At 42.5% G+C, this 25,606-nt stretch overlaps 1 protein-coding gene and 1 long non-coding RNA gene across 2 annotated transcripts; both read right to left on the bottom strand.

Moving 5' to 3' along the window:
* Positions 1 to 5,985: 5,985 nt before the first annotated feature.
* Positions 5,986 to 14,133, bottom strand: LOC132263500 (kinesin-like protein CG14535; the record flags this gene model as incomplete). The annotated part of the gene is made up of 8 exons (XM_059763282.1): positions 5,986 to 7,557; positions 7,627 to 9,023; positions 9,097 to 9,317; positions 9,377 to 9,574; positions 10,853 to 11,056; positions 11,421 to 11,514; positions 11,576 to 11,797; positions 14,002 to 14,133. Coding segments are annotated over 8 exons (3,222 nt in total), but the record flags the coding sequence as incomplete, so codon positions are not given.
* A 2-nt stretch (positions 14,134 to 14,135) lies between these two features.
* Positions 14,136 to 21,677, bottom strand: LOC132261687 (uncharacterized). Its single transcript, XR_009468433.1, has 3 exons — positions 21,601 to 21,677; positions 19,265 to 19,653; positions 14,136 to 14,182 (listed from the first exon to the last, which is right to left on the bottom strand). It is a non-coding gene; the product is annotated as an uncharacterized LOC132261687 (long non-coding RNA).
* Positions 21,678 to 25,606: the final 3,929 nt, after the last annotated feature.

Genomic DNA, 25,606 nt, shown 5'->3' with positions numbered 1-25,606 from the left:
AATTCCTCCTCAATTATCGTCTCGCCATTTCCATTGAGGTGAAGATTCTCATTTTGCAGGATTGAGGCGAAATCGTCGTGTTGGCTCAATATTTCTCTTGCTCATTTGAATGTGAAATATCACTTTCTGCCACTCTGTTCTCATGACGCTACATCACATTGTCGCAATTTTTGTGCACCCCGGAAGAAAGAAGTGCGAACTTGTCATCAGGGGTGAAGATATAAATTGGTTTCTTAGCGCTCACCCTCTGATGGAAGTGGAGTTTTCGCCCACTCTCTCGCACACGGCGAAATTGAATCATGTGCAGGAGAGAAATGATTTATTGCAGCAGAAACTGAAACTATGAAATGTACACACAACAGAGAAATTTTTCCATTCCAACCTCACCACCTTTAGCTATTAAATGTGGAAAGAAGGAACAAGTGTTGTACAGTGGTGAAGGATGGAAGAAATGGGTTGGAGGGAAAAAGTGAAAAGTTTACTTGCACAGAAGTCTTCCTATGTATTTTTGGACTACGACGAGAGGGTGGAAATCGAAGGATTTCCGCACCCAGAGTCCTTCGCTGTGCGTCTCAATGGCACAAAAGTGTGGGAAGACGAGAACAGTGAACCCACAAAAAGTGGCTGCTGTTGGCCTTAAATCAAATTGGCTCCTCGCGCAGACGACTCAGAAAACTTTCAATTGAGGGGTTGTTTTCGCTGTTCCTCCATTTGGTTCTGTTCCCTGTGAGATCGATGATTGTTTTCTGATTTATTTTTTTCCGTGCCATCCGCCTTCGACAACATAAAAGGCCACTTAAGGCGCGTCGCTCCCTTTTCCCTCACAAACCTCTACGGAAACTGCTGCGAAAGACGACAGATTATCGCACGACTTTTCGCTCCGCAATTCTCATTCACTCGCACAGCGCGCGCTATTCAAACAAGACTCGTCACAGAATATTCTACCTCGCATTTCACGTCGATGCCTTTGAATCACTCCTCGCGATTAGCAGTTTATTGGACTGTGTGCAAGTGCAATCAGTCTCGTGATCATTGATTGAGAGACTCTCCGGAAAATTGGACCTCTCGTGTCCCTCATGTCTAGCTCATAGTCCAACTTGCCGTTTATTTACTCAGCTCTTCTGTGGGCGCTCTTTGGCATATTCGCCCATGAAAGAGCTCGTCTATCTCCCGAAAGCCCGCATATTTCGAGTTATTTTACATTTCACAGAGTGATGAATGGCTTTTTTTCATATTTTGTCCACCAAACTCGCTGTCTGCTGTGGCAAACTTTCCATGAAAATCTGATAGTGAATATATCAACAAATATCCCGTGATTGTGCCCCTATTTTTTGGAAAAGTGAACTCATTGTTCGCAAGCCTCACTGTGATCCAAACGGGCTGCTTTTAAGCTCTATTTTCTTCATGAATCATGTAAATATTGCCGAAGCTGGCACATCTTCCAAACGCCTCACACCTCCTCGACTTACCTTCATTCCACATTTTCCAATTTATGCTCAAATGGAAATTACTGTTCGATACGATAGATGGATATTGTTCCCTTTGACAGTGAATTAATACTCTTCCTTTATGCTCCTGTGCACAGGATCGCAAGAAAAACATCCCAGTGACGTTGGGAGAATGGGAATGGCAAATAATACCGCAGAGGACATTCCAATATACATCCTCCTCGAATTTCCCTGCTTCTTTTGTTCAATCAGCCTTTCGAGCCCTTGGAAATTGTATTCTAACTGCGTCTGAAATGTTGGAATTTTTTTCTCCTACTGAGAATCGACGTGAATTTATTGCCATTCGCTCAACCCTCAGGCATTTTCCATTTCAATTGAAAATTGTGTGGCTCTTCCCAAATCAACCGAACCCTCCCATGGAAAATGAAGAAAGTCTCCGGGAAGTATGCTGAAAATTCATAAGTTCCCAAGGGTAATTATTTGGTGTCCCTCAACGTCCCGAAATTTTAATATTCGTCCTGAGTGGGAGAATTCGTTAAAAATTATACTCCACAGTACCAGCAATAGGAATGTGCGTCTGGTCAATTATTCCCCCGTGGAAGTTGCGGAGGAAATAAAAACGTGGCTATTTTTCCAAAGCAACCCCTATATTTAGCACTCAATCTCTCCTCCCCAGAAAAAAAACCAACCAATTCCGGTAAACTTTTTGCTGCACGTCGAAGTTCATAACATTTAATTAATCCTCATATTTTGAGCTCGATTATTGCTGATAACCAGTTACTGCGCGCATACCAATTTAATTTAATTACACTTTCATGGGATTTTTTTTCCATCCGCAGAGACATTTTATATTGACGTGGTGAAATTTCTCTGTACACACTGAATATTCCAGCATTGAGTTTGCGGTGGCACTTTTAGTTGTGTCAACATTTCACACTCTCTCATCGACTGTCGGAACACCTTCCTTTCTTATTCAATTGCAGGAATCAGCATTTTATAGCGTTTGAAAGGTGGGATTTCCCGAGGAAATGATTTCACTGAAAATTTCCAATTTTCTGTTACTATGCGCGAAATTATCACATGAATTGCAAGTCATCGAGTGACGAAAGATGCTTCTTGTGCTTTTGCAAATTTCATCCTCATGTAAAGTTTCAACGAAAGTTCATTCCTAATCTCGTCGCAATCGTCCCCATGAAGTGCTCCATGAAAATGTACACGATTCAACACTTCAGCAGTTGTGTATATTTGTATTTATTGTGAGAAACGAAGTGCATTTGAGGCATTAATACATGTGGGGAAATGCGGAAATTGATACAGAAAATCCCTCCTGCCTGCGCTTTAAAGAGACTCCCCCGAAGAAGCACAGCCAAAGTGGCTGTTATGGGCGAGGGAAATAAAAGGAGAAGACACACTGGGTTGAATGAGGCACTTGAGGGATGAGATTGATTCCGATTGTGCGAAGGGTGGACCCCAAATTGGTGTCGTTGGCATTAAAATCTCATGAAAATTGTAAGGAAAATGTCTTATAATGCAGACCTCGATTCAAATATTTTTACAGTAAATTTAGCAATTGTCCACCCCATTTTGGGGCTGCCTTTCACCCATTTTGCAGCTCGAGAGCATTCGGAGAATGCTCCTAATCTATTTTTTATTCAATCTATATCGCCGTTACCTCCCTGAAATACATAAGTTACAATACGTTCGTTGCATACTTAACGCGGGGTGGAAATGGGAAGTGAGTTCTTGGGAAATGTAATAGCTATTTTTCGGGGTTTTCTCCCCTCCCACATTCATGCGGGGGGATTCTCGATTTTCCAGGAATATATCCTTCCTCCCCTTTATTGCTGCGGGAGCGCAGAGATTTGGAATTGTCGACTATTTTGCACAAAGTGGGAGAAGAAAAAAATAAATTTATTTTAACTCCTCCCAGAAACATTTTTGACGTTCTCCAGTTGCTGTTTGGCTTTCCTTCGGGGTTTTTCTACAGGGTTTTTCTTCCCACATGCGAGCCGTCAAGAGAATGGCACTCGACAACGAGAGAATAAGACAAGAAATCGCTTTCCGATGAAAAAGGGGAAAAACTAATAAATTTATTTAAATTTTTTGCACCAGCGCCATCGATAAATTTGATTTTGCCAGAATGTTTTGTGATCAGCAAGTTTGGCATTTGAAATCCACCCACATCTGTGGGTTGCGATGGATGTGACATAAACCTTTTCAGTGTTAGACACCACACATTTAACGATCCATAAATTTTTTTCCAATAATAAATTTATGGTAAAGTGAATCCCCATAAAAACGCCCCTTCTTGCACCCGCTATTGTATTTCACCGGCAGTGCTCCAAAGTAATTTCTTCGCATGCATCAGAGGGAATATTTGCTGGCATCTTTCCACTTCGAGACTTTCTGAGACACTCCGCTTTCTTAATGCCGGAATGGCGACCTCAATGGTGCAGGAAATGGAAGAGACAATGAAGAGACCATTGATTCAGAAGCTTCTCCTTCAGCACAATCGTCTTCACGAGATCTTAAGCGACTCTCAATTTATTGTTTCAGACTGTCAAGGAGGAAACTCTGTGAACTTTGGCCATGGAAATCTTCCATTTCTTTGCAAAACAAGAATATTTCACTGCGCTTTACCATAATCTCTGGGTAATCGTGTGAGAATTTGAATATTTATTGCAGATCACAAAGTTTACACTGCTATTTGCAGTCACAATAGACTCTGGGCGAGACAGAAGGGAGCTTACAAAGTTACTAATAGGAAGAACTAATTGACATTTTTCTAAAATGTTAGGCACCTCTTCGAGACTGGGAAAAGCGCTTAGTAAACCTCAAGACGGTCAATAAGTCATTAGCAGAGTAAAAAGTTGAATGACTTGAGCAGTTAATTGATGTCAGGGAAAGTTTCTGTTTGATCATTATCTCATTTGAGAACAGTGCCAATTAATTTATTTCACGAGTGTTGTCTTGTCGCTTTTTTCCACCAAACTCTCCTCATTTCACCCCAAGAGAGGATCGTAATTAATTGACCAAATTAATTACACTCTCGAACTCATGTTTCAGTCACTTGTTTTTCCGTGGAAATTGGGGATTGGACGCGACAGTGATAACAGTAATCATGTTCCTTCGCCAGAGATGAGCTCCACCTGGTATTTTTCTCCGACAGTTGCCCTTTAGTCGGAGCGTGGCATTTGCATTCAGCCGAGAATTTTCCGGATGAGAAATAATTTATGGGGGCTTGGCAGATAAAATTACCAGCTCCATGGATTCATGTAGTGTCTGATGAACCGTATGACACGATAACTGCAACATGAAAAATCCATTCTGACTTTTATTTTCATCCCCAATGTCCTCTTTTTATTGTTTGCACGAGTTATTGTTGCAGAAACCGCCATATGCCGGCTGTGAGCTATCGATTTCCCAGGGAAATTCCGGCTTCCGAGTTTATATTACATGGGAATTATGACTAAGTATGGGAAATGGAAAATATGCATGATATTATGCGGATGATTGGTTCATCGATATGGATACAATTAGGAGTGACTGTTTATAAAACATGCCAATAATTGTGGCACTTTCCTCTCTTTCTCACTCACGGCAAATAAATATCCTGCACAGAGGATTTGTGACGTGTGCGGCTCAGAGGAAAAAAGGCATGAGAAATAGCCTCAATATAGTGTAGCAGGGCGAAAATATGAGCAAGTTTTATGCAATTTATTATATTAATGCAGCTCCCAGGTTTCTTATGGAGGAAAGTTAATTAAAATTTATCTCCCCATCCCCTCTCCCTTATCTCATAATATGTATATATGGCAAACAAATTAATTTGTTGCTCATATTTTCACTCATGGCACTAAAGGAAAATAGTGCAATCATAAATTTCCTCACAATTGGACGAGAGAAGGTATGAACGGGTGGAAGAAGTTTAACTCTTTCTCATGAGCTTTTTTTTCCTCTCTTTCGCTTTCGTTCCAGTGAAACTTTTTGAACTTCCCTTCAGGGTGTGAAAAAGAAAGTTTCTTTTTCCTTTTAACTCGTACACATTCAATTTGAAGGCTTCCAACACTGAAGTGTGGGCAAAATCCACAAACAAAACTCTGGGAATTAATGGTCAAATATATTTCACAAAATATTACCCTCGATTTGCATGGCATTCGGTGGAAAACAATTCAAAATGTGAGCACAAAACCAAGTTCTTGTCTCTCAAGGAGAAAATTATCACTGAATTTGAAATGTCGCAGAAATGAAAATTGACATTCAACCTCGCTTTACCATTTGCATTTGAAAACAACCCCCATTGCAGGGATGTAATCGATCCAATTCGCCAAAGCTGCTGCTCGAGGGGTTGTTCAGTTGGTAAATGAAGAGGTATTTGTGTTGGCAAAGAAGACTTTCTCGCACTGTACTATAAAAAAGTACTTACCATCTGCGATGTGAAGCATTTTTACTGCTTGTCCCTTCCTTTCACAAAATTCCAAAGGGAACCCTATCAAAAGACTGAAAGTTGTAGAATAGAAGAAAAAAGTATGAGGAATCTTTTATAAAATTTTTTTTATTTCTTCCCATTGTCGATTCCTTTCTTGGTTTCTTGTAAAGTTATACAGCAAATACAATTAAAGGTGTATATAATGATTGTATAATTTATATGCCACTTTTATAAATTCATCATTTTACCTCATTGTTTAAATATCATACCAAATAGAGATATATTAGTTGCAAACTTTCCTCTCTAATTATGCAAAAATGCAATCATTATTCCACTAGGGACATTATTTTCATCTACTAATTTTCATTTGGGCTTTTTTGTCTGTCCTCAATAAATTCACTATAGTTGAATTGTTTTTATGAAATCATACGCAGAGGGCAAGAGGAATGAGGCGATCGGCATTCAATAATTAAGCGGTGCGCAGCCAGGAATTCACAATGCGATTGTTTAAAAAAATATTTGCCAAATTCTCCATATTGTTCCATCTCTCGGAAATTATTTGGGGGTGGGGAGGGGGGGTTAAAATAGGAGCAAATATTTCATGAATATTGAGAGTCCGAAGGAGAGATGGGTGATGAAAAATGTGTGCCATGTAATTTTAGGGATATTTTACGTCAAAATTAACAAATTTCTCGCGTGCACTAACAATAACGAATTAAATTCTCGTAAAATTTAATGTCACAACAACAATTTCTTTTTTTCAGTTAAAATGTGCATATGGTAACGCAAAACATTTCACGATTAAATTGGCAAAATGCGGCAAATTATTGGCTCATTGATTTACTGCCTGTGCATTGTCACCATTCATTTTATTTCACGCTAAATTATCTCACTATTGTGCAAATTGAGAGTCCATCAGGTCGCGCTCAGAAGTCACTGACCTCGCCCTCGGTGTCGGGATAGGTGCAGTTGAAGGGACTCCTGAGCCAGTGACACAAGGACTTGTCGTTGCGCTTGGACTTCTTCGCGTGGATCTTCTGCGGCTCACGCGGCTGCACCTTCGATCCCGCCGCCGAACTGAAGCTTGACTCGTCAGAGTCGCGCACAGTGGCGACGCTGTGATAGCCGCTCTCGGCGCGCCTTGATATTCCCGAGTGCTTGGACGTTCTCGGTGTCGAATCGTGGCCACTATCGTACGCCTCGGAAGTGGATAGTGGCAGTGGCGGAAGCTGAGGAAGCTGTGTTTGAGAAAGCAAGGGAGTGTCAGCTAGCATCTTGCCACAGTCTTCTTCTGGGACAGGCGAGGACGCCGGTTTGCTATCCTCCTGATCTAGCTGAGCGATCTTCTGCAAGTTCGGATCTGACGCTCCATCCGGATGTCGCAGCGAAGCGTACTGCTCCATTCCCGCTATTGCCACAATGCCGTTCAAACTGGGCAGAGAGGTTTGACTAGGAGATCGCGAGAGAGTGATAGATTGACGGCAGTCGCGGCAGCGCGGAGAAGGAGCTCTACACACGGGTTCGCTGCAAACACTCCCGGTGCCGCCGTTGAAGCGATAAGCAGGTTCGCTGTAGACACTTCCCGCATCTCCGCCCACCCTGAACACTGGAGTGACCTCGGCCATGGCCAATTGAGACGTGAAGATCTCCCGAAGACGGGCCAGTTGATCAAACTGGTGCCTGAAACGAGAAGATCCACAGATCGGTAATTCCCAGACCCAAAATCCTCATCGTCTGCAGAGGTCTTACCTAGAGTTATCACCAATGACACAATCGCTGAAAGTATCTCCAACGTGAAAACTGGACACGATAGACATGTCGCCATGACTGAGAGCGCTCAGAGGATGATCCGTGCCAATGCCGCTGCCCATGGTCTTTGCGATCTCCTCCTCGGTGACCTGTAGTCCACAGTCCATCATCTGCACTCCTGGCAGATTCTCCCTCGAGATGTGCCGCGAGCACGACGATCCCAGGTGCAGGCTCTCGTGCGAAATCTCCCTGGAGCCCAGTCTGTCGATCAAGGGCAGAGCTGGAGGAACCTCTGACGGACCGCTGTCCTGATCCTCCTCCTCCTGGTTCTCATTGGCAGTCGTGGGCTGAGGACAAGTGTTCGCGGTGTGTTCTGAGTGATTCTCCTCCTCTCTTTTGGCACCACTTTCGTGAGCTGATCGCTGGTCGTCTTCCGATCGGCTGCACTTAAACTGGGTCATGTGATATGTTGCCCTCTGATGGTGAGGAGACGATGGCGAAGATACGCACTGATGGCCGCTGTTGAGCATTTGAGACGTTTGGTTCTCCACCCATTGCCTGATCATGGACTTCTTGTGGCTGTCCATGAATCCATAGGCGCCGTTAGGATTGAGCGCACCAGGAAGACACCCCGCAACTAGCGTCTTTGACGCACTCTGCGTGGCAGTTTTGGGACCGTCGACCCACGTTTCGCACTGTTTCACGTGGTTTATTTCACGCATCAAGTGCCTAGCTTCGGCCACTTTGGACCTCGACACTCTCGGTCCGTCGATCCACTTCTCCTCAGTCACCTTCCTAATAGGACTTTCGTGGGGAGAATTCACCATGTTGGGTCGCCGCAGAGGAGAACCCTTGGGTGTGGGAACGTTCGATGCCTTGTTGAGACTCATTGGATACTTGTAAGGACTCGTTGGGATCTTCTGCTTAACCGGACTCATCGTTGTGTTCTGATAACCCGGATCGTAGACTCTCTTCAGACTATCGGTTCTCTGGGCAACAGCTAGAGTGCTCTGGACAATAGGTGCAGTCGCTTGATACTCTGGCTTGGGAATGACTTTCTTGGCCGGAGATTTGTTGGGCTTCTCAGCAGTTGTGCCTTTCAGGACCTTCTGCATGGCGCACCTGTTGTCTCCTGAGCTAAGACTGGGAAGGTAAACTGGTGGGTGTTCTCCGTCCGTTTGGTCATCACAGGGACCCATGTAGATCACTGTGTCGGCGGATAGGTCAGAACTAGAAGGGTCCGGACCCTCTGACGATCCGCCAGACTGATGTCCTGCTGCATTGGAACCTAGAGCAATGCCTTTGTCGGCACCTGACAGCTGAAATCGATGCTTTCGTCTTCTCATTCGATGGATTCTGGACGCTAACTGAATCGTTGTCAATGCATCTGAGTGAGTCTGATCGGGAGGGGTGAGAAAAGGGAAGTTCAGACAAAGGGAATTCTCTTAAAGCGTCCTTAAGGATTCTTACCTGCGCGTGAGTCACATGAGCAAGAACTGCCACGTGGCAGGTGATTGGGGCGAGGCAGTCTTTAAGAAGGGGCGTAAGAGGGTGGTCCCTGTTCGGCGGATGCCTTTGACCACTCAATATCGCTAGCAAAACATTCCCAATGCCCGACAGAGGCAATCCGCCGGCTCGATTTGCACAGCCCCCCAAGTCAATCAGGTGCAAGCGACTCCGGCCACCCGCCACTGCAAACAGCACCCGATGAGATTCGAAATGAAAATGCATGCATTCTTCCTGAACTTACCACCCCCTTTGCCGGCCAGACTGTACTGGTACACGTGCAGAGTGAAGATCAGAGCGGGTTCCAGGGCGCTGCTGTGTCCTCGTCCCGCCAGCGCGGTGTCCAGGAACAGGGCTGCTCTCTCGGCCGTGGGCGCTCGCAATTCAGTGGGGCCGCCCAGAAAATCATCCCTCAAGTACACACCTGGCGACTCGTCGGACTCTGCCAAGCAGTTTACAGGATAACATCAAATGGATGAGAGAGAGAGAGACAAGGCCGAGGGAGGGAGAATTGGTGCAATTCCAGCTCAAAACATTCCCGACAATGCACTCGTTCACATACTCAACGAGCAGAGTTGAAAACATCGCATCGTTGGGAGTTTTAATTCCATTAGAAAAAGAGAGTGTTTGTCTTTTGTGTTAAATTAACATTTGTCTTTAAAACATTTGACACAACAGTTGGTTCACAAATTTAACAAACCCCCATTTTGCCTGAGGATCATGAACTCTTCAACTCTGTTCTGTGAATTCAAATGGCTCAATAAATTCCACGAGGATCGTAGTGTTTTCATGTACATTCTCTGTTTAAAACTCTCTCTTTCGCTCTCCTCTACGAAAGGAATAATATATTGAAAGCCCTGCGAAACATTCTAGCTCTCTGTACGCTTACAATACAAACATGAAATTCCAATAAAAGCATAAAGCCACCCCAAAAACCACTCCTCCAGTGAAGTCATTAAGATAATTGAGAAAATTAATTAAAGTTCCGCGAGTATAAATCGTGGTGTATTTGGCGCGTTCTCTACATTTTATTGTGCCATCAACCACGAGAATGAATGCTAAAAGTTAGCTGGTGAGGCCCAGTTGGTGAAATTGTGCAAAATATCTGCACATGTGTGGAATAATGAAATAATAATCCAAGAAGATTAATGGAAATTGGTGTCATGAACGCTATATCACTTCACTGCTGATAGACAATTGCATTTAATGCGACACTTTGTAATATGTTTTGCTACTTGGAGTGTTTCAGGAAAATAAACAAGAGCATGTGAAAAACATAAATAAACTTCAGAGTGGTGCAATATTTTCCATACTAGTCTGTAAATCTATGAAAATCCACTCTTGTCAGCCTTTTAATGTGGTTCTGATGACACAGATGAATAAAATTACGTGAACTAGAGAAAATTACAAGCAACAGAATGGCGAGGGATGATATTAAAGTTATACATTGTGAGTCTATAAATTTTCCGCTTCTTTTCCTCTGCAATCATTCATGCCTGAAAAAGGCGTTTGGTGTGCACAAACCCAAGGATTTTGCGTTCCCTCTCTTGCTTATTACATTGCGTATAGCATCGTCATGTATCATAAATATGTGATTTTGTGCGGAAAACACACTGGGAAAATTCACCAAGAAGTCCCTCGCCATGTGGCATTCTTCATCATTCCTCGCCCACTTTGCATGCATAATTTAACCCGAGAATATGGAATGTCAGGGCTTTACCTGTGGCATGTGCTGCCAGTAAATCTCTCGAGCTCGATCCAGGTTTCGTGGCATTAACGCCCAATGCAGACACTCTGACTGAGAATCGCGCTCCAGACTTCTGGCGTCGCTCATTGATGCCACGATAGAGCCAGGAGATGGCACACGGAATGGCTCCCAGCTCTCCTGCACCACTTATCGATCCCATCATCGACTTGGATTGCCCTAGAAAGACGAAGAAGCGTGTGAGAGAATTGATATGACACAAAATGCATTTGCCGCACATCAATTTCTCATGGGCGCCCCGCAAGCGCCCTTCACAAATCATTTTCAAATGCAAATCAACCGAAATTGAGTTTGAGCGTCATCCCAACATCTCTCCCCTCATCCTGGAAGTTCCCACTTTTTTCCACCCCCATGACAAGACTTGATGCGCAAAGAGGGATGAGAGTTCACGCGGGAAATTTATTATGTTTACCGAATTACACGCAACAACAGTTCGCCGGTGGTCAAGGGGTGTTGAACTGATGCGCCCAACTGACGAGTCTCACACGCCAAACGATGGGGAAATACATATTAATGTAATTACCTGCCCCCGGATAGCCAAGCGCCAGCAGACATCCATCTGAGCCATCCAGCACGGCGGGAATCACGTCACTGAGCGCCGCGGAGCAGAGGTCAGACTGTGTGGGAGAGTTAAGTCGGTCAATTGTGGCGCTAGGTGAATTCAACCAGCTTACTCACCTGAGTGTCTTCAGGAGTGAAGAGCCCGTCGAAGGCAAACATCTTGGGCGCCGCCACCATCGGGCCGCGCTCTTGAGAGCCACCCTGATGGGTGGCCAGAGACGCCTGGCTGGGGTCAGAGAGCGTCACTTGACGCTTCTTCTTGTCCACAGACAAGTAACTAGAGGTCGTACCCTCGTCACAAGTGGCCGGATTGTCTGCTATGCGGAGCATTACTTTTACCTGGTAATGAAAATTGAGCAAATTGGAGTGGCATTTCACCGTTTAATTTTCATGATGGGGCTTCAAATACTCGACGCAGAGTCCTGCAGCATTGTCTACCTGTGCCATTATTGTTTGAGAGCATTTGAAAGCATTGAAAGCATTGAAACAAGTGACTTTTTTGTGGATGTTTTCCTATACACTTTGCGTTAAGATTCCGCACCGTGAAACATGTGTCGCAAATCTCTTACTTTATGGCTCAGGTAATTCCCGTGTTTTTTTCCACTCCTTATCAGGCTCATTTACAGCGGCTAATGAATGGTCACCGTGAGCCCTGGCCAATGGGTTTTACACACATTATTAATAGTATAATGCTTGTATTCTGTGACCACAGTATCGATTTTTTATGCAAATCAGGGGTAATTACTATGGTTGGCGCAGTGCCATAAAAATGGGCTACGACAAATGGGAATGGCCTAGGTATGGGCGAAATTGGCCATAATGCCATGCTATCCCACCTGGCCAGTGGAAAATCGCACTATTATCACTTAATAGGCCCTCGCGCCAGATTGGGGAGTGAAACCTTCACCTATTTTCCACGCCAGAGCTACAAAAAAAATCCCTTCTGTTCTCCTTCTGCCCACTATCTCATGCCAATGGCGCCCGCCCAGCGACTGTGGGAATTGAGTGTATGGTGAAAAGTCATGTGAAAAGCCCTCAAGTTCCACTCTTGTATAGTTTGGCGGAAAAAATATTACCCAGGCACAACTCCTCAGGCTCTTTTTTCTTGCTCCTTTCTCCTATTAGTTATTGTTATTGCAATTTGGTGTGTCGAAACATCGTTAGGAATTGGATTTATGGGTTGGAATTTGGTCGCGTCATCAATAGAAATGTTACGTGGATGAAGAGGAAGACTTGAAGAGAGTCTATATAATACAGAATGCGAGAAAAGCAGCTCATGGCACAATACAAATGAAATCGTCCATCGGTTGGTATTTCCTCTATTAACTTCATCACAAATTCGAATAAGCAATATTTAGAAGGGCGCACTCGTGTTGGGGTGAAGCCCTCTTGGCGGGGGTGTTATATGTGCTGTGTGGCTTTTGATAAGAAACCCTGATATTACATAGAATTATGACTGTGATAGGTTCTTAATTTACAATATTGTTGGATGGGTGACATAAATTCACTTATATTGCGATCGATACTAACTATTTATGCGTTCTGTATAAACGTGGTTATTTTATATAATAAAAGTGTGTTTTATGAGCAGTTTCACTGTTGTAAAATGTCGTCTTTTATGGTATAATTTACGTAAATTTTTTTTCTTTCACTCTCACTCTCGCCCTCGCCCATGGATTCTTGTCACACTCTCCGCGTGCCTTGGGGCTCCTGACATTATACCCAGAAAGAGTGAAGTGGGACAGGTTTGGGGTGTAGATAATGAAAACGAAATGTCGAGTAGGACATAAAGCTCGCTGGCAGAAAAAAGCTCAAATCGTAAATTTTAAAAGATCACAAGATTCTGTCGAAAATTCCCATTGCGCTGTGCTCTTTTTTATGGACGGGACACTCACACCATGCGTGTGTGTAAATGTGTCCCTAAGCACTGTAAATTGGGTCAAATGACTGGAGCCACGTGTTTCCAGCAACAAACGCCGCTTTCCAAATCAATTTCCCCACAGCAAGTTAGCAAGAGAAACCCAGTAAATTTTACGTCCATTCGAGAGACTTTTCTACCTTTTTTGCGGGTTGAACCCACCCCACACCCCAGCTGGATTGAATAGAATTTATTTCATTTATTTAGAGGCCAAGAGGAGATTTAATCAGTCGGAGCACTGTTGGGGTGAAACAAAGGGAATTACTTTTCACAGTACGCCAAAAAGCTTCTTAATTAGCAACGTCCTTTCGCCTATTCACTACGACTATGGGATGCTCTTTGATGTGCATACTCTTGAATGCTTTCATCTTGTCCAAAAGTGACTTGCTGAGGGATATTCTCTGATGAAAAGCACTGTGTATAGCAAAGCTGAAGCTCAGTGCTTAATTTATACATTTTACCTTTAATATTTCAATGGGAAGTGTGCACAAGAGAGGTTATGAAAATTCACTTACACTTGCAATATTTACAGATGAAAGGAAAAGGGAAAGGTTCAGCTCAGTCATACATTAGGCAGAGGAGAAATTCGGGAATCGTAAAAGACCACATCACGCATTTATCTCACCTTGCCAATGCCGGCGTTCTCTCTGTTGGCCAGCCGCCGCGATATTGCGGCCGGCATGGCGGGCGGGGTGCGCTGGAGGGCGCCGCAGAACCCCCCACGATCCGAGGAGCTGAAAATCTCCGTGGCGCGACTCTTGTGCAATCCCTGTCCACTGGACGTCACTTTATGGCCCTGGGGCATCCTGCAATGGCAAGAATAAAACTCAAATGACTCATGAGGACGATTAAGTGGCTATGATATTTATGTTAGGGATTCGTTCTGTCATTCCTCATAATACGACAGGCGGGCCGTAAAAAATGATGGCTCAACCACGGCGGAAGGATGTGTTTTTCCGCGAGAAGCTCCGCAAAAAGCTCTTGAGAGCGAGAGATGGTTGTTTGTCTGTACGTTTGTGTGTGTGTGTGCGTGGGTAAAAAGCTGATGGGATTTCTACTATCTGATTAAAATATCCGAAAAGCAAAAACCTTCCAGGCTTGATCCCTTTTGCACCCCACATCCCTGTGTTTCAACTCCGAGCTTCCCATGCTGCCTCAAATGATTTTATCGCTTCCCACTCTGCGCGGGTGCTCTTTTTTCGGCCGCACTCACATTCAATCCGTGTGTAGAGGTATACAAAAGCTCCAGAGTCATTTTTCGCATTTCGGAAATAAATACATATACACCAGACAATAAAATAAAAGAGTAATGTTACGAGTGAAAGGCATGGAGAGAGCAAAAAACACACAATTCTGGCTTTTCCATAAATTTAAAACTTGTCAATAGGAGGCAGAAGGCAAATAAACACACGTAGTCGTGAATAGCTTTCCCGATTCCATCCCCCTCTCTCTCTCTCTCTTTCTTACCCATCCCATCAATTGTGGATGCCTCTTCTTTCTCAACTCTCGGCATTTGCAGAGAGCGACGTGTACCGAAGATATCGGAAGACTCCATTTCCTTCTCCCCGCTTTTTGCATTCAAATGATAGCATCTGGGCCATATTTCACTTGTCACTGGGAATTATTAATACATCCCCGTCTTGCCATCGCAGCCCCATTGTCAGGCGGTGCTCCTGCACCCTCTCTCTAACCCATCCGCCCCTAATACACTGGCACCCACCGTCTCGGGCGTCTTGTGTCGCAGGTGTCATCATGGCTGTTGGGGAGACACACTCCATCCACAGCCCAGGCTTTCTCACTTCTTTCTCACCACTTGTCACTCTTTCACGCAGAAATTCACGTGGGAATTTCCGGGCTTTCCGCCCGGTCGCACTCCTGCAGGTTATTAATTCACAAGGGGCATTAATTAGGTTTAGAGGTGATGAAAGTACCCAGAAAGAACCACATTAATTCAGGCGAGGTGTTCATGCTTCCTCGAGGGAAGAGCGAGAAATTTTCGGCAATAACACGGTGACAGTAGATGATTTTCGAATTTATTATCATTTCAGTAGGTGAAAGTGGATTAAGAGTAAGAAGAATTGAGACCATTTAACCTTATGAGATTCACAGAAACACTCATTCTCACATGTGTTGGCGATAATATGTATGTATTGTTGAACACAGGAAGAAAGCTCTCTTTCTGATGTCAGGAGATTAAAGCCACTTTTAGCAACTTTTTGCCCCAAAACCCATTGTTTATGCACTTTTTTCTGCGGCCAACCCAGACATAGTTGAATGTGATTTACGGTACATTTGCGAGCGGCGGATTTAATGTCATTTAAATCCATAACCCCTCAAAATGAGACGACGCGTAGGGGATAATTTAATCTGATAGAATTTATAGCAACACTAAGAAGGATTAGCAAAGTAATTGATGACATCTTTCTGACATTTTTTTCACCACACACACTTTTTTCCCGACCCCCATGCAAGAACATTCCTCAAGTAGCTGTGCGAGATTTCCTCCCACGGCCCAGTGAAATCAGATTAAATCAACATATTTTTCCATTGCAGCCTTTTGCCCTTTGCCCACCCCCGCGTGACGTTACGGATTGCGATGCTGGAGGATCCGTAAAGCCCTGAGAATCTATTTACATATATAGACAGAGTAAATGCAGCGCGAAAGAGAGATTTCACATGATTTTTCTGTTTGGCGAATGAGTTTTTTTCGCCTCTGTTTGTCGCGAGGACATCACAGGGCGGATTATGAATAAATTTCCCATTCGTCATGTCAACACTCGGAGAAAAAAGTTAAGCTAAAACTCAAAGCTTTGCGCCTTCCAAACGTATATTTTCTTGTTTTCTCTTTTACCCCCAGATTTTTCATGTATATTTATGAGTGGGTGAATTCTAATGTGCGCCAAATCGCACGACCATCAACTTTAACGCAAAACGAGATTCGAGGCCCGGGGAGTTTTACACTCGCCGAGAGGAAATATTAATTTAACACCTGCCCTATCGAAGTTGAACTTTGCCTTATAACTCACGCTGCATATATTTGAATTTTATGTCTGCAAATGGAGTTAAAAAGTTAGCGTGATCGCAGAATTTTGAACAATGGCAAAACATGAAAATTTATATACGAAAGATTGGTTTTACATTCGGATTATTGGTGTAAAAAATGTTATGAAAATAACAATAAATATTAAATATTAAATATTTTCTATCCAATTGCATTTTGATGCTGTTTTTTCAACCATTTTTGCCCTCCTCCACCCCCAGGTCCCTAAGTTTGAATAGCTTACTTTCGACCGGGACAATTTTCGTTATTATTCAATACAACCTGGGCAAAAACTGAGGAATTCACACCGCCGAATCGGCTTCGGAGTGCGCACAAGGGATCAATCCTGTTTTTCATCCATTAGATATATAATAATAAAATTCTCATTTGTTTGGTCATTTGGTAAAATCTGTACGCTATTAATATTTAATGTTCAGTTATCACCATAATCAGTCAGCCATATAATCGCGAAACAAACAATTATATTCTATTTATTTGAATTGCATAATGGAACAGTATTTTCCCACACTTCGTCCGGGAAAAAAGGTGATTATTTGGTATCGAACGCTCCATTACAGAGGATTTATAGTTAGTTACTGTTTAGCTGAATCGCCATTAGAATTATATATGTGTAGAATAGTGCAGACCAAATAATGAACACGAAATGAAAAGTGCACTACTTAGGGAAAATAGCGCAAATAGTGCTAAATGTATTGTCAATAACATTATTATGTCCATTTTCACACATACCATAATGTTAATTAGAACAATAGAAAAGTGCGACCGCAGAATTTAAGCGGTTTACATATCAAGTAATTAACAAACATTGTGTTGCGAGTTTGTGACCAAAACCTAAACACAATAACACAATTGTCATCGCAGTCATAAAACATTTCAGATCAATACTGAGAGGTTTATTTGCAGGGCATTTTAATTACAATACTGCGTATATATAGTGGCAGTTTCGTGAAAGTAAATGCCGTGGAGAAAATTTTTCCCAGCTGCTCCATTCGCATTCAGGCATGGTAGCAATATTAAACCAAATAACAGAGCAGAAACAGCATTTTCCACCCAATATCTGAGATGAATATTAAATGACTGCCGAAGCCTATGTACAAAAATGACGGAATACTTTTCCTTAAGGATACACACATACACATGGGACACGATGTGAATCCAACTGGCAGGCAAAAGCTCTCCCTTTTGGGGGCACTTTGTCTGAGGAATGGCGCCGAATATTTACCGGGTTTTCGTATTACGCCACTTTTATTTTGCTACTTTCGCATTGTACGATGTTTACGTGAAATGGGAGTATAAGTGATCCACACGGCACAACAGAGCATCACATTGAACCGCGCCACACGTGGAATGTCATCCTCGAACCCCAACAACTGGCGTGTCTATAATAATAATAATGATATTAATATGGACGAGAGACAGACGAGATATTCCCAAAATTTAATTTATCTTTTTCCTATGATTCGTCTCTGTTTGCTGTGTATCTTTTCGCTGAATAATGGAGAAGATTCTGTGTCTCTGAGCTTCACAGCAATGAGCGAATTTGTGTAATTCAAGAAATGAAATGCAGGGTGAAATTCTATATGTTGCAGATGAGGTCAGGGAAATGTTTTATCATGATGTTGAATATGAAGTTTGTTAACAAGCACATTTTTAAAGAATAGCATATAAGGTACGTCATCCGAATAATATCCTTAAAATGAGGGAAAAAAGTCATATCAGACCAACTTCTCAATATACGTACACAAATTTCCTTGTTCCTCCCTTTTGCACAGGATGAAAAATCACATTCAAATTTCATTTTTCATCCCCAAAAATGTGACAGAGGCAAAAAAAGAGCACCTGGAAAAGACACATTGAGAAATCAGCCAAGAAAAGTCAGCTAATGTGGACTTTTTCCAGACATTTTTTTTCACCAACTGCAAGTCATGTGAAAAGCGCAGAAGACTTTGCCGAGCGCTCTAACTTAATACTCCCTCTTGAATAAGCGAAGTAACAGACAATCGCTCGTTAGGATATGATAAGATAAAGAAGGCAATTTCTTGAATATTCGTAAGAAATGCATGAAGTCCACTCTGTACGCATCATTGGCGAGCGTGTCGCGGCCATAAAATGGCTTTTCATATATAGACTGAGAAGTTCCGAGATGGAAAAGTTGACGGCGAGAAGAAGAAAAATTGTATGAGAGGAAAAAGTTCATTTGTTCAGTTTGGTACGTGTTCGTTGCCAGTTCGCACGTGATTGGGCTTCAAATTCAAATCCCACCACCGAAACTGACATTCGTTTGCTGAGGCGAAACTTTATTTATTCCCCTTTCCGCCACACTCACACTTCCCGGGCCGGAGCTTTTGGTCTGCACGGGGAATTTTTGCCCGGCAGAGAGGCGGAAACTAATGAAGTCAATACAGCAGAAAGACTCCATGGATGGGGAACTAAGTGAGGCCTTTTTTGCGGTCTGGCGGAGATCTTTTGTAATGAGATACATGACAGGATTACGTTGTAATCGTTTGTGCTGCTTTTCGAACATTCGCAGGAAAGAAAAGTTTTAAAACGCAGGTATGGAAAGCATCACAAGCAGCTTAGAAAGCTTCAGAAGAGGTATAATCGTATGCATGCGATAGAACAGGCAAATCCTTGTTTACACAGGAAATAGTAACATTTAGCAGTGTGAACCACTTTTTTCTCCAGTTTTGAATAGCCACAAATTGCGAGTAGCAGATCAAAAGGTTCTAATTTTGAGCCCGAAGCACCAACAATAAATCATCTTCGGTTGGGAGGAAGATAAATAGATGTCATTCGGCCATTTGCCTTAGAAAATCGTCAGAATTACCTCTTTGTGGCGGACATGTTCATACGTTGGTGTCGGCTACAATGTCAATTTGCGGCCCATTCGACTCGCTGCACTATCACTGAGTGGGGCGGTTGGGGAGCTCCTGTGGCCCCAGAGAGCGCCTCGCCATCCACATGCACGTCTCACTCAGTCCACAGTTTTAACCACTATTCTGCTACATGGAATAATCATCTGGCGATCGAGTTCAGCAAATTGAAATGGTCACTCAACGTGCGGTTATTGATCACAGAAGTAAATTGGGCCTTCCGTCCACTTCGGGGAGTTCCGGGAACAGCAAATTGGCAGATTTTTTCGCCATTCCCACACTTTTCGTCACGTTCTCACTGTCTATTCGCAAAAAAATCGCCTCTACACCATTTAATTTTGGTCTACAATGAATATGTTGAGCAAATAAAATAATCAATGACACTTGAAACCCACCCACTCGCCTTTCAATCAATTCGCGTGACTTTCAGCCCCGAAATTGAGCTCTTCGCTCCGCACTGACTTCCCTTTCCAACTCTCATTTCAATTTAGCAAATGTTCCACAGAAAATCTCATCGACTGATTTCACTGTTCCTTTTTGTGTATTTTTGGTGGAAAGTTTTTTTTCTCCTATTTTGCCCTCACAAATTATTTTCTCACTCGTTTGTATGAATTCAACGGAAGGTGGTTATTTGGAGGCAAACTAATGGACAGGGCTCGCAAGTGATGGATTTGAGTCCTCAAACGAGTGTATCAGAAAAGTCGAAGCATTTCAGTCGGGAATTCAAATTACTCCATTCCATCCCAACTATGGAATGCAATCCCCAACAGTTGTGCTCCGCAGCAAGATTGTTGACAGAATTGTGGGCAATAACAGTGATGAATTGGATGCCCCCACGAATGAAAAGAATTTTCCTGGGCTCCCCAACAGGGGGTGAATGGATTGAAAATTAATTACACGAATGTGGATATAAATGGAGTGATATGGGGCAGCAAAAAAGTGTGCGTGACGCATTAATGCGTTTTGATTTCATGGCGAAAAAGGAGGGAGTCCAAGAAGAGAAATATTTATATAGAGAACGGATGTGAAAACTCGCCTTTTCCTCACCCTTCGCGACGATACAATTCCAAATTGTATGTTAAGCTGAAAGCCATCGTGCCCAATGTGAAAGTTCACATAAGGCTCCCTTTCGCATTGATTAAATTTTGGTATTTAATTTTTATCAAATAAATGGGAATTTCTGTGGTTGAGTAGATGAATTTACGGAATTTACCATGTATATTTTCCCGAGAGCGTCTGTTTAATTTATGCACGTCAAATGAAAATGCTCTTTTTTCCCATCAATTGCGATGCTCACTAAAAATGACAAAAAACGCACGCATCTGTTGCATTTTCAATTAAATAAATATCCGAGTTCTGTCCAATTGATCTTCAATGTTTGATATTATGATTATTGAATTCACCCCCCGGAATATCATTGTGGCTTTAGGGTTGAGGCACTGACGAGGGTTGGGTTGGAATTCACTTTTCCCTCCCGATACAATTTTCTCACAACTCCCTTTGATGTGGCCATAAAGTGAATTATTGATGCTCCTTGCGGGCAGATTCAGAGGATGAGATTTATCTTGAACACTTCTTGCTTCCACCGCACTTGGTGGCTCGCCTGCGACTGAGGCATCGTCATGAGGGTGCTTCGAGTGCAGCAATGTGCACAATACATAGCTATGCTGCGGTAAAGACGAGCGATAATGTGGCAATGATTGAATATATACGGATAGTCACTGGGCTTATCCAAGAGAGCCAATCATGCATCGTTCATTTCAGCACCAAAAGAGTGAGCGAGATGCGATGGTTATTGAAAGACAAGCCATTAGCGCCGCCGATTAATAGCACTAAACACAATAAAGTGATGAAAATAGTGGCGTCTGAAGATTTATGAATAAATAAATACTAAATTGATATAATTCAGCTTAGCTTAGGAACATATCCTTATTAGAAATTATGTTCTTTATCCCGTCGGCTATTTTGACATTTAAAATAAATTTTAACCGATTTTTTCTTAAAAAAAATTTTATTAGAAGCACCACTATTTTCACCACTCATCTGTACATTTCTTCGTGATTTTCATAAAATGTTCATGATCACTGGCGTAGATTTGTTTATCCAATATCATTTCAATTTCGTATATCCATTAAATGACATCGTGAATATCGTTTTGAGTGATTGCAATGCACATTTCTTTCAGCAAATACTATTCAATTAAGATAAATATATCTTGCACTCTGCACAAGATCCATTTAGTCGCGGCTATTAAATAAATATTGACGCTCGAGGAATATTTTATATATACCTCAACAGCACAGAAAACACACTCTTTCTCCCGGCCAATTGATGGCGGGATAAAAAGAAAAGAAGAGTTCGCAAGAGATGGAATAAATTCCACGAATCACTTATATTTGTTATGGGTTTATTGTTGCTCTTTAGCTTATTGTCTCTGCAATTAGTTTCATCCACTGGGTTTATTGCAAAAATGCACAAATTACTTCACACTGTATATCAGTCTGTCTTGAGCTCTTGTGCCTCTGCAGGAGAGTCTCTGGTCCATTCACTTGTAGTATCAAAGTCTGGGAGGATATAAAAAGTGCACCACGAGGACTTGTTCCGGGACGAGTCGAGAAGCAGATGCTTCAAACACGCCGTTCAACGGTGAACTGAAGACCATCGCCGGTGGTGAATGAACAGTAAGGACTGTTGAGCAACGTGACGGCATGAAAATTGGGGAAATTCGAGAGTGAGAGAGAGAGAGAGAGAGCGAAGAAGGCGCAAGAGTGGAAATTCCTCTCTGAGTGCGACAATTCCACAGGGAACTCTTCCCAATGACTCGCTCTCTCGTGCACCCTTCCACATGTGCTCCGTCAGGACGAAACATGTGGAGTGTCCGAGGAAAGAATGCGACTGGCTAAATTGAGGAGTTATTTATCACCCAGAAGGCATTGAATGAGCCTAAAAGAAGGATAATCACGTTAGGGCGTTGATTGGGGAGAAATTGCGCCTGAGACTCGCAATGCACCCTTGAGGAGAATCAATAGAACCTCAGAGGCGAGACCAATACCATAAATTGTCACCTTTTTATTCTCACCCACTCACCTTTCAGCCTGATTGAGCAAATATATTGAGATATAGTCAGAAAGCAGCAAAACGGAGAGACAGAGAGAAAAGTTTATTTTGGCAAATGCCGTGGAATTTCTGCTGTATCCAATATTTTGTGAATCAGTTGAGAAATTTGCATGGAATTTGCATACCATTTTTAAGAAGTCATAACATTCAGAATCACAACTATAATATTTAAAATCTTTTCAGCCACTCTTTCGGAATGCTTTCTGCATACGGAATTTTGGAAGATTCCTCTCATTTTGAAAGCGCCAAGAGGCAATAAAATATGAATTAGGTTGATATTTTGCTTAAAGAATAAAGAGTGATTCTTATGATAAGGGTGAGCTCGATATTATGCTACTGAGGAATCTGAATCGGTCCACTAAATGATATCAATAGAAGAATATTAAATTCATTTCGAAATATTGGACAAATGTTGGAAAATACGGGCAATAAAATATTCGAGGGCAATTCTTCAATAACTAATAAATCCAATCATCTCTTCACGACTTTTCTTGCTCAATTCCCGTCGACAACAATTTCTCACACAGTCTTTTGCAATAAATTCCCTCCACGTTCAATTATTGTTTACACGCCAATACTTTTGCAGAGGCAGAAAAAAAAACACAGCGGCTGTAAGAATTTTCCAACATGGAAAGTGTAATAAATTCAATTAAAACCCCTTAAACAGTGACGGCAGACACATTTTCAGTGTCATCGAGCTCATTTAAATAAAGTAAATTGTGTCCCGCATTGCCATTATGTAGTCATTGCATATGTTCCACATAGGAAAATGCTGCTATGTACTGAGTAGTGGCCTTTTAGGGAGTTGTGTGTGGTGAAAATTTATCTCTCTGCCTCTCACCCGAAGCGTACAAGTTTTCCATCTCAATTCCTCCACTCTTTGCCAGCCGGAGTAATCCTACAACTAGCCACTCATCTAAATGTGCCATTATTAACCACGCCATTTCGCTTTTCGGAGATGTGGCGTTAATTAATGCGGGGGTGGCGGGGGTGCTAATCCGCAGGGGACACACTCGATCCAACACACACGAAAATGCACAATCCCTGTACCAAATTATTCTTGTACAAAATATGTAATTATTTTATTGCCGAGGACTTGTGCGAGCCCAACTACTTGCACTTTTTGCCACACTCACTCCAGCGGCTCCTGGCAAAGTCCCAGAGAGACCAACTGAACACGAAGACAAATCTCTTGCTCGTCCTCCCATGAATGTCCCCCATAAACATTTTGCACACATTGAGGGCATAAAGAGAATCTCTGTAGTATCGTGAGTGAAGTCTCAATTGTGGCCAGATGTGACCTCAAATCTCTACAATTGTATACCATCAAGGAGAGACTCCATTCACCGCTTGAAAATATGTCGCCAAGGGGCAAATCAATGGCCCAATTGGGCAAAGAAAAGCACCACGGAAGTGTCTCGCATACACACAGGCAAAATGATCAACATAAATCCTTGCACAGATGCCAAAAATGTCAGTTCCATCAATTGAGAAACGCGCTCAGATTTTCTATTTATCAGCCCTCTGCGTTACGCCAGGATGTTTGAAAATTAAAGCATCAAAAGAGACAATCAGAGGCGCTGGAAGGAGGAAAATACCGAGACCATTTCATCTGATTCGCACACAAAACGACAAAACGCCCGCAGCTATAACAGCTGCTTTGTGGTGTCTCCTTAAGCACAATAAATATATGCATAAGAGTGTTGTCTGTATCAACCACAATCTTCCGGATGAGTCTCCACCGTCGCTCCACCGTCAATACCATTCTGTCTGTCTGTGCTCGTTTATAGAATTGTCATTTGTGGAGCCCTTGTGATTGCTGTAAATGAGCTGGACAAACAATTTTCTTGCACCGCAGTCATTTTTTAGCCGTCACACTTTCACGGTGTTGTCAGGGAAAGAACAACAAAAGGTATGTAACACAAAAGACAAACACGAGAGCGCATACCTGAGAAACTGCGTTAACAAAAGGTTTTTCACCCTCGAGAAAATTAGCCCTGGGAAAAGTTTCTCTGACCAAATTGACCCAATTAGTTGAGGAATCTTTCATCAACACTCGCACGTCAACAGAATGGCAATTTCTGCGCAGGGTTAATTCAAACAAATACCTCAAACCACAAAGTTAAACATGGAAATTTGGTGGATTTTTCATGATGTGAAAATATGTGGCTCAAAGAATTTCACGGTAGATAAAAACATCTTCACGGCAGAACGTATCGAATGTTGTTTGGGTGCGAAAAGCATAGGAAGGCAGGGAGAATCTGACCAGAAAGAAGCAAGGAGAAGCACAAGAAGTCTTCGTAATCACCTAACATAAGACATTCAGCGGGAATTATTACTAAGTGGTATGTAAAATATTTACTAGGCTTCGCATTCACCTTTTCTCTCCCCCAAAACGTTGCGCGTCATATAAAGCGTTGAGATTTGCCTGAGATGAGACTCTCTGGGTAATAAATGGGCGTGAAAGTATTGAGAGGGTGCCAAAAAGTGAGACATGGAAAACAGTATGAAGTTTTCCCATAAAAAGACGTTGAGGAATATTGTCCAAAAATAAAATTTTTTCCTCTTAAACACTCTAAAGTGAGAAATTTGTTTTTCAAGAGAGACAGAGAGTGAAAATTTGCGCCCCTCCTGTTTTCATTCAATTTTCCACTCTGGGCGGGAGAGATAATATTTAGAAACATCTCATCTCATATTATAATTAGTAGGAAGGCATGGAAACCTCTTCGTTGCAATTAGTCACATGCCAGGCAATTTTTCACTCTTCCACAGGCCAAGCTTCAACATGACTTTGTTGCTGTTAACTGGTGGTGAAAATGACAAAAATCCAATTTCCACTCCAAATTATAAACTATATGGCATTCTAGAAACAGACACTCAATGAGCACTGTGAATAATGTGGTGAGACTCATCCACAAATACCAAACATACACACTTCTTTTTTTGAACTGTTTGCTCTTGTCGGAAAAATAACTCTAATAGAGTGTCAACGGCTGTGTCAAACAAGAAAAAGCGAGTGGGGAAATTCACGGAAAAGCCCATCGTATAATGGCAATCCATCTGTGGAATTTGAGGAATGCCGTAGCAAACCAAAAATTCATTATCATGCACCAAATAAGCGACATATAAGAATATAATAGGGGAGAGCATGGCTCTCGATGTGCCCTTAAAAGTTCCCA

The sequence above is a fragment of the Phlebotomus argentipes genome, unplaced genomic scaffold (genome assembly GCF_947086385.1).
Source record: "Phlebotomus argentipes unplaced genomic scaffold, Phlebotomus argentipes genome assembly contig_15, whole genome shotgun sequence".
Classification (NCBI taxonomy): domain Eukaryota; kingdom Metazoa; phylum Arthropoda; class Insecta; order Diptera; family Psychodidae; genus Phlebotomus; species Phlebotomus argentipes.
The sequence above is the reverse complement of the archived record's forward strand: the minus strand, read 5'-3'. Positions and strand labels throughout refer to the sequence as shown.